This window comes from Merops nubicus, unplaced genomic scaffold (genome assembly GCF_000691845.1).
Source record: "Merops nubicus isolate BGI_N331 unplaced genomic scaffold, ASM69184v1 scaffold8985, whole genome shotgun sequence".
Lineage (NCBI taxonomy): Eukaryota > Metazoa > Chordata > Aves > Coraciiformes > Meropidae > Merops > Merops nubicus.
In genome coordinates this window covers 521-9913 of record NW_008610246.1, presented here as the reverse complement: position 1 = coordinate 9913, position 9393 = coordinate 521, and the positions used below count along the sequence as shown (strand labels likewise).

The window sequence follows — 9393 nt, the reverse complement described above, 5'->3', positions numbered from 1 at the left end:
TCTACCCCGTGTCCCATGAAGAAGAAATAAAAACCCCAATCCAAAAAAGAATCCATTTAATTCTGGAATTTTCTGACCTATTTTGGTGCAAGACAGCCTGAAAAAAAAAAAAATCAAAAAAAAATCAAGCTACTCTGCTGATGAGTTTCTCATATTGTTTACTTTTGTAACGTTCTCTGCGGACCAGCAGCCAGAAATGACGTCCACCCCTCGTCCAGCATCAGAGAATAAGAACTTCAGAGGAAGGAATGCGACTTCATAAATAGCAAACCACAGACACTAATGGGGAGCAGAGGCAAACCTGCAGGTTAGAAATTCCTTGCAAGAGAAGCCCGTGGGTCCACACTGCCTGCAGAGTCCAAGATGATTCCAGCTCTAGCGTTTGTTTTCCTCCTCTGCCTCTCTTGTCCTTTCTCATCCGGTCAGCAAAGAAGAGCAGGTAAATCATTTTAATTCTTTATTTTTGGGGCTCGTGTGCTTTCTAGACCCCTGTGAAAATGCTGGTTTGCAGGAGGGGAGGAGGAAGAAGTTTAACATTCCAGCTGCGTCTACGGAAGCCTGAAAGCAACGTTTAGGAATTGGGTCGTTCGGGAGGAATCTTGAAGCTTAACTGTGTAAATGCTCAGGCTGAGATGTTCCTCAGCTCCCCTCCTGAGGAGTAAAGGGGGTTTTGAAAAAAACCCATTCATTCTAAGAAATGTTGTTGGTTTGTAATTTAAATTAATCTACATTTTGCATGCGATTTAAGTTATAAAACCCCAGATCATACCAAATGTCCTACAGCAGGATCCTTGGATATTCCCTCTGCTCCTGCACACAGAGCTCAGGGAAGCCCTGGTTTCTAGGAAAGTAGCCACCCTAAGTCCATTATCAAAGTTCTTCTCTGAAGAGCCCACCAGGGGAATGCTGAACCCCAGGAGGACCTGTGAGATCCAGCAGATCAGAGTGTAGCAGAGATTCAGAGTTGTCCTTGTGGAGCCAGAAGGAGCCCAGGGAGAAGGATGGAGAGGAATGGAAGTGTCTGTGAGTGCAGAGATTTCCTTTGGAAGCTGCTCCTGAGTGGTTGAATCATTACTGTGAATTTGAATATTAAAAAAAAAAAAAACAACCTCAAACTTTTATTTTAAATTGCATCTTGCTACCAGGGATGGAAAATTCTTCCCAGGAATAACAGAAGCTGCCTGGAGCCTTCCTGCAGAGCTTATTCAAAACCTCTGTTTGAAGTTAGAAATGATGTGCAAGCTCCTTGTTTTCAATAAAATAAGAAACATCACTTTAATTCAGTCTTTCTGTCTTAGAATGACCCGTTTGTAGTCCTTTCAATTGAATTCCCAAACCAAAATGTATTGGGGAGGCTACAAATAGTCATAAATACTGAATTTTGGTTGTGTGTGGGGAAGACCTGTGAGGCTTTTCAGGCTCAGCCAGCACCTGAGAATGCTGAAGTTGTGCTGTCAGCAGCAGGGGATCACATCCTGCCTTTGGTGCTGGCAGATTCTGCACGCTCAGGGAGGCAGACCCCTGAGCCCAGCTCATTTTCCCCTTGCTTACACTGCAGGCAAGGTGTGACTTCTGATAGAGGACCACTTAATCTAGAAAAAAAACAGAGAAATGGGGTTGTACCTTCAGCTGGCAGGCAGGAGAATACCAGAGTTCAACTTTTTGCCCAATTAAGTGGTCCAAATTTTCTTAGAATTTACCTAACTCTAGAAACAATGAGCTACTTCCATTCATTCTTCTGGAGTGAGGCTGGAGTGTAGACTTGATTCTCATGCTCAGAGGACTAAGCAAGCCCAGAATCTAGCAGATGGGGTGGAAAGGTCACCTTAATATACCCTAGATGACCTCGTGAGGTGATTTGCATCCTCTGTTCAGCACAGCTCAAACAGGATTTTGCAGTGTTGCATGGATGAGATGTCTCCTTTCTGTCCCAAAGCCACTAGAAGGCAAATTGAAACTACTGCTACCCAAAAAAAAACCCCTTCTCCAGCAAAAGAAACCTTCTGTACCTTGAGAGCAGGCGAGGCGACGGCTGATGTGCTGGTTTTCCACGTTCAGTGCTTGGCAGCACGTTTGGGATGGACTCAGCAAAGAGTCTTGACTGCAGCAGTGCCCTTCAGAGCAGCTTCCACAGCCCTGAATTATTCATTTGCTTCTTTTGGCAGCCAGTTCCTTCCTGTGTGTGAACTGCAGAGACCACGCCAGGCTCACAGCTCCCACAGCTGCCAGCCTGCCAGCCCCGGGGGTTTGCCAGGGGGTAGTAGCTGTTACCTGCCTGACAGGCACTGCTGATTCTCACCCTCTGCCCTGCCCAGAGCAAACTCCACCCTGCCTGCAAGTCAACGTTAATTCCAGCAAAATTCCAGCCAGGAGCTGGCAGAGGCTGGTGTGGAGGAGCCTGTGCCTCTAATATAGATCTTTTAATACATATCTTCGAGCTGAAGTTAATATCAATTCATTTGTACTGCTAATGGCTCCGCTGTGGCTTTTTCCCAACCACTTTGGGGTTTTTTTAGGAGTTGAAGTTGGGCCAGAAATGCTGGAAGAGATGAGAGAAACCAACCGTGTGCTGATGGAAGTTCGAGACTTGCTGAAGCAGCAGGTAGGTGAGGAAATGAGGGCCCTGGTTCCTTACAGGCTGCACAAAGGAGCTCTCTGAGCCCCCTGCCCTGAGTTCTGGAGTTGTGGGGCTGCTTTTTGTGCAGCAAAACGAGCAGTAGGGTTATTGCCCCCAGGCAAGAGCTGGTCCCACCATCAGACTGATAATTCTGAGATGAAGCAGATTCGTTTGCACGCCAAATTCTGCTGCTGAGAACTGTTTTCTGCTGAAAAACAGCATACATGGAGAATGAACTCTCACAAAAGACACACACACAGGCAGTGGGTATATATTCAACTGGAAAAACAAGTCACTTTTTCCTGGGTTTTGTGGGCCCATGGAATCAGTGGAGAGTCCAAACTTGGAAGGCGGATGAGACCTTTCAGGGTCCTGGAAAGGAAAGCCATATGGAGAATAAACAAGCTCTGTATTTTTTTTTCCCCTGGTTGTTTTAATCCTAAGGCTTTCTGGCTCCAGCACTTCTTGGGTGCTTAGATCTTTTCCCGTTTTAACGAGGAGTTGGTGGTTTCTCTGGTCCACTCTCTTTTAAGTCTAGAAAAAGGTTCCATTCTCCCTCTCTGCGCTGGGGGAGGTGAGGGCAGCAGCCCCTCCCTGCCAGATAATTGGACTGGCAGACAGGTCTCCATGCCAGGGCAAACTGGGCGGCCTCTGATCTGCAAAAACATCTGCTGCCTTGAGTTCCTCTCACATTTCAGGCTGCTGCATAAATACCCAGTGTTTACTAGGAACCAGGTCAGACATGGTTCCTGGCAGCCTCGAGTGATGATTTCCAGTGCTCCCTTCCAGCTCAGCACTGCTGCTCCATGCAGGTTTTCTATTTGTTCTTTCTTTCCTCTTGCCACCTCCTTTTTTTTTAATTCTAATCCATGGTCACCTTCTCAACAGTGCTTTCAAGAAAACTCCTCCTCAGAAAACAAACCAGCCTAAACAAGTAGGGAGCCAAGGTGGCAGTTCATAACTCCTTAATCTGTGCAAGGATTTCCTAAAACTGATGTTCCCTTGATTCAGCATCTTGAGATGTTGGCAATCAGAATGGCAAAAGGCACAACAATAAAAGGCCAGATACTCTCCCCAGCCAAAGGCTGGAGGATTCTTGGCACAAAGGGAGCACTGATATTAGCAGTGCTCTGAGTTCCCCATCACCCACCTCTAGTGGGAGGGTTCTGGGGATTTGGGTCAGATCCAGCTCTGCGTTTGGTAGTCTCTGGGGATTTGGGTTAGATCCATCTCTGCATTAACTAATCAAAATACATGACCCCAGGCTGCACTGGAGGGAAGAGAGAATCTAACCTGGACTGAAAGCTTGTTCCTGTACCTGGGAGCTGGCACAGAGACATCAGCAGAAGCTTTTGTCAAAGTGAAATGATTTTATCATCATGGAAACAAAGCCCACAGGGTGTTGAAGGGTGACCCAGAGCATCAGTTGTAGAAGCCAGGAAGGCTTTTGTAGGATAGAAGTCTGCTGGGGTTGCTACCTAAGATGCTAGAGAGCCATATAAATGTTAGTTTGAGACCAGCAAGCCCACTAGTGCCTGTCCCATGGTCCTTTCTTCACCAGAGCAACAGCATCTTTGCACTGCTGATGCTAGAGGCCACCCCTTTACTGAAGCACACCTGAAGGGATAGGACCCTGGAGAAGATCAGAGGAAGTCTGGAGGGAGGAGCTTCCCTGAACAGATCCTAAATATCCTCATGGTGAGGGCACTAGGGCCACAGGGTGGCATAAGCAATGTCCAAGATTATTCATATTATCTGCAAAAGTGGCTCACAGGGGAACCTCCTCCAGACTTGGCTTATGGAGGGCCTGGACTGCAGATAAAGCAGCTCTCTGGGATTGCTGGGTCAGTGTCTCCTAGAGCAGAAGACCCAAATAAAGTAGATTTCTCTTTTTCTATGACACTTGTTCCTGTGTATTTAAGTCAAGTGTTTCTGCAGCTCTGACAGAACAGTGTTATGGAGTCAGCCTGTAGGAACTCTAGGCAGGGAGAGGGTGACAGCAAGGAAAAGAAGCCACCTCAGCATCCAAAAAATCCTCAGCGTAGACTCTGGGGTAAGAGGGAACTTGCTTGTAAGCAGCTGTGCAGCCTCAGACACCCTGTTTTCTGGGTTGTTAGTTTGTGTGGGAGCAAAGCTCACCCTTGGGCTAAGTGGTGGTTCTGGTTTTCTTCTAGATCAAGGAGATAACATTCCTGAAGAACACAGTCATGGAGTGTGATGCCTGTGGTGAGTTACTGAGCTGAGTCCCATGTTCAGCTGCCTCCCCCGGGTCCTTCCTACCAAACAAGTAGTAAAATGCTACCTGGGACCATCTCCCCAAAGCTAATACTCCATAGGAGTGATGCTTTCCCCCCCAGCACCATTCTGCACTCAGGGACCAGTGTCTCAGCCTTCTCTCATGGTTCCACAGCAGCTGAAGCCATCACCCCTTTCCCAAGCATGGGGTGCAGAAGTAGCCTTAAAAAGCTCACCTCTCCTTGCAGCAAAGCCCCTTCCTCCCACTGCTTCTGCAACAGGCTCTGTTGGTGCTTTCCTGCCACACCGAGCTGTTCTTCTGCTCAGGGCAGCCCCGTTCTGCTGCAGAGAGCTGCCCAGCACAGCTCCTGCCAGCCCAGCCCGCAGCCCAGGCTTGCCTGGGAGTGCACACTGGTACCCTGGGGTACAGAGCTGGCTCCTCCTGAGCTGCAAGTGGAAGAGAACATCACCCCCAAGAGGCATTGCTCCGTTACTCCTTCCATCCTAGTGCTGCCACCATCCAAGCAAAGAGCTTGTTTACAGAGGATTTGGGAAAGAGGATTGTAAATTTTCCCAGAGAAATCTTGCCCTCTGCTCCCCAATAATGATTTTTTTTTCTAGACTGGAGCTTCCTTCCAGTATATCTGGCTTTGCTGGAAGTGTGGTTCTTGGAGGTGCTGTTATTTGCCAGTCCACTCAAAGGGTGGAGCAAGAACCATTTCTGCCTTTGGAGAGCTTCTCCTTCTGCTGGAAAAGAGATTAGCCAAAGCTTCTGGGACCTGCACTGCAGAAGTGCATTCATTCACAGCCATCAGTTTAATAATTTGCTCATAAAACTGTCCTGAACTTTCTCCCTGTTACTTGATTTCTGCCTTCCCCACTTGCTATTCTGCTTTATGTGCTCCTCACTGCACAGTCTGAGCCTCTTTTAGTCATGCCTTGAACAACGTGACTCAGGGCAGTCGTGTGCTTCTCTCATTATTGCTCAGGAAGAGCAGCACGAAGAGAGGAGGTCTTGTTTGTAGTGAAGATTTTGCTGCTGCTGGTCTTGGTCTTTGTCTTGTTTTCTTTCTTTTATGTCAGGTTTTTAAGCTGGAGAAAGCAGGAGCAAAAAGGGTCCTTGCCAATTAGAGTATCGGGTGTGGGAGACTTGTGACCATCCTGGATGCTGGGAAAGTTTATTCACAAGGCTGAGTTGGCCTCAGAGAAGTTTTGCATCCCATAGAGATTAATTTTGCAAATTCTCTCGTGCTGGGGGTCAGGTCATGAGGATGAGGACAAGACCCTGGCATTTGGCTGACAGGAAATTTCCCTTCTCGAAGGGAAGCTGGTGGGTAGCAGGGTGGGGACAGGCTCAGTTTGTTCAGGGTGCTGCTGAGCAGGACTTCAGTAGCATTTTATACAGGTTAGAGTTTCCTACACATCTGCTTAGGTAGAATTGCTGTATTCCAGCCTGGGAGTGATGGATGCCTGAATAACAGAGTGATTTCTCACCTGCCAGGGTGCAGGGAGGTTTCCTAGCCCTGTGGAGAGAACAGGTAGCATGTGATGTGTGGCAGGAGAGCCTGCTGTGAGTGCTTTCCTGCTGCAAACCCTGCTGACCTGTTTGACAGCACAGGTTTTGGCTGCCAACACCTCCACAGTGCTTCCCAGATTCAATCCCCTGTGGTTCTGCTGGGTCGGTACCCCCGGTGAGGTGAAGCTGCAGAGGAACCCCAGAGAGAACTGATCTCTGTGGAATTCCAAAGCCAAGGGCATTCCTCCAACATGGATGGTGGCACAAGAGCTTTGGGAGCTGAGGCTTCTGGGGTTTCTTATTTATTTTTTGCCTGCTCTGACTCAGAAATCTGTCAGATTGCTGCTTCTGGCTGCATTTACAAAACAGAGCTACAACTGCTCAGCCCTCAGGAACTGGGATGGTTTAATCTGGAGAAGAGGAGGCTGAGGGGAGACCTTATTTGTTCCTACAACTCCCCAAAAGGAGGTTGGAATGAGGTGGGGGTTGGTCTCTTCTCCCAAGTGACCAGCAATAGGATAAGAGGAAGTGGGCTCAGGTTGTACCCGGAGAGGTTTTGGTTGGATATTAGGGAGAATTTCTTCCCTGGCAGACTGGTGAGGGGTTGGCCCAGGCTGCCCAGGGAGGTGCTGGAATTCCCATCCCTGGAGGGGTTAAAAAACCACCTAGATGTGGCACTTGGGGACACGGTTTAGTGGTCACAGGAGCGTTGGGTGGAGGTTGGACCTGATGCTCTTGGCGTTCTTTTCCCACTTCACGACTCAGAAGGGCAGCGAGGAGATCTCCTGCCTGGGAACCCCCTGCTGCCAACCCGGGGCTGTACCCCTCTGTCCTGAGCACCCCTCTCATCCTGCAGGCATGCACACGGAGGCGACGGGCCCGCTCATCACGGTGACCCAGCTGAAGGGCTGTGTCCCCAACCCCTGCTTCCCCGGGGTGACCTGCACCCAGAGCGGCACCGGCTTCCGCTGCGGCCCCTGCCCCCCGGGCTACTCGGGCAACGGCTCCCACTGCACCGACATCAACGAGGTAGGAGCCCAGCAGGGCTGGGCCTTCCAGAGCTGCCTGGCTCTGCCTGGGCTTGGCCTGCTGGGGATAAAGTCCTGGGATTCCCCTCGGAGCTGGAGTTGCACAGAAACAGCCTTTCCTTGGAAGGGACGCCGTGTCTCACGCTCCCTTAGCTCTGCTCGGGGGTGGGTTTGTGTCCAGTCTAGGCAGGAATTCCTTCCCAAAACACACAGAGCCTCAAAGACAATAAATCTTTTGGTTTCTACCACACAGGAAGGTGAGTTTGGAAGACCAGAACGGTCCCTTTTGGTCTTGCAATCTTTCGAGCTAATGGCTGATGAGTTGTTAGAGATAAGATTTATGATGTGTGGAATAGAATCAAGTGCTTCCCAAGGAGTCCTTTGTACAATAAATCTTAGCACACTGCTCATGTTGCTTCAATTCTGCCTTTAAATCAAACCTCCCTGGGCAGATACTGCTTCATTTTATTATTTTTTTAGAAAGTGTGGCATTCTGTCAAGTTTACTCTGTGCCCATGCAAGGCTTTATCAGCCATTAGTTCTGTGTGTCCATGAGGCTCCTTTGTTCTCTGGTTCCCAAACCATGGCCCTGTGCTCGCTGATTACTCCAGCCAGCAACTCAAAGTGTCTTAAGGCAGTGAAAATAACAGACTCCAACCCAGTGGAAGGAGTGGTGCAGTGCTCTGGGCTCCGAGGCTGGAGGGAAGTGTGAAGGGAAGGCAGCTCTGCCTGGGCCGATGTCACCCAGGAAGAATTAGTCCTGCAAGTGGATTTGTTTCACTGGTCTGCACATATTGGAACCTGGGAGAAAAGGGAGGTGGGGAAGCTGCATGTTCCACTTGAGGGAAGCCAGGAGCTTCTTATGCCTGTTTGTTTTACTCTCTAAAAACCCCCAGTACAATGGCTGGACGTGACCCAGCAGTGCCCCACGTTGGGAGCTGCCTCCTGAGCTGGCTGGGCTGAGCCTTCCTCACCCTTCTCACAACCTCCTTCCCTTCCAGTGCAATGCCAACCCCTGCTTCCCCAAGGTCCAGTGCATCAACACCTCCCCCGGGTTCCGCTGCGACCCCTGCCCCCCCGGCTTCACCGGCCAGAGGGTCGAAGGGGTGGGACTGGCTTATGCCAGGGCCAACAAACAGGTAAGGCCCAAAAACTTCTCTGTCTCCTTCAGAAGCTGTTAACTCCTTTCCCCTCTAATTGTGACCCAAAGGTCTCAGCCTGCACAGCGGTGGGAGGGCAATACAGGGTGGCTGGGCGTGGGTGGGAAGGCTGATGCCATGGGAGGAGGTCACCACAACCCCAGGCAGTGCTCCCTGGGGAGGAGTGGCTGGAAAGCTGCCAGGCAGAGAAGGACCTGGGGGTGTTGGTGGACGGGTGGCTGAATGTGAACCAGCGTGTGCCCAAGGTGGCCACCAGCATCCTGGCCTGGGTCAGCACTGGTGTGGCCAGCAGGAGGAGGGCAGGGATCAGCACTGGGGAGGCCACAGCTCGAGCAATGGGGTACGTGTTGGGCACCACAGGATGAGAAGGACATTGAGGGGCTGGAGTGGATCCAGAGAAGGGCCATGAAGCTGGTGAAGGGCCTGGGGAACATGGCTGGTGAGGAGCAGCTGAGGGAGCTGGGGCTGCATAGCCTGGAGGAGGCTGAGTGACCTTCAGTGATGCTCAGCAGCACCGCTGGGCTCTGGCTCCAGCTTGTCTGAAGGAGAACTTGGAGCTGTGGCTCCTAGTAAGATGTGTCGGGGGCTTTGCATCAGCACCTGGTGATGCCCCAACCCTGTAAGCTGCCGTGGTGTCTGCTGAAGAGTGAGGCCAATGCCCCTTTGCTCCTCTGGGCAGGTTTGCACCGACATCAATGAATGCGAGACGGGCGCTGCCAGGAACTGTGTCCCCAACTCCATCTGCATCAACACGCGGGTGAGCACCCCTGGGGAGCACCCCTGGGGACCAGCCCTGGGGACCAGCCCTGGGGAGCATCCCTGGGGACCAGCCCTGGG

General features: G+C 50.6%; 1 protein-coding gene across 1 annotated transcript in view; it reads left to right on the top strand.

Annotated features, from left to right (window-relative positions):
* Nucleotides 1–345: 345 nt before the first annotated feature.
* Nucleotides 346–9393, top strand: part of LOC103773477 (cartilage oligomeric matrix protein-like) — a gene marked incomplete at its 3' end in the record, with an annotated part of 9561 nt that continues 513 nt past the window's right edge. Inside the window, exons 1-6 of the mRNA XM_008940845.1 lie at nt 346–439; nt 2517–2602; nt 4792–4843; nt 7225–7397; nt 8398–8535; nt 9236–9313. Of these exons, the coding sequence (XP_008939093.1) occupies nt 364–439; nt 2517–2602; nt 4792–4843; nt 7225–7397; nt 8398–8535; nt 9236–9313 (603 nt within the window). The remainder of the gene's footprint in view (nt 440–2516; nt 2603–4791; nt 4844–7224; nt 7398–8397; nt 8536–9235; nt 9314–9393) is intronic.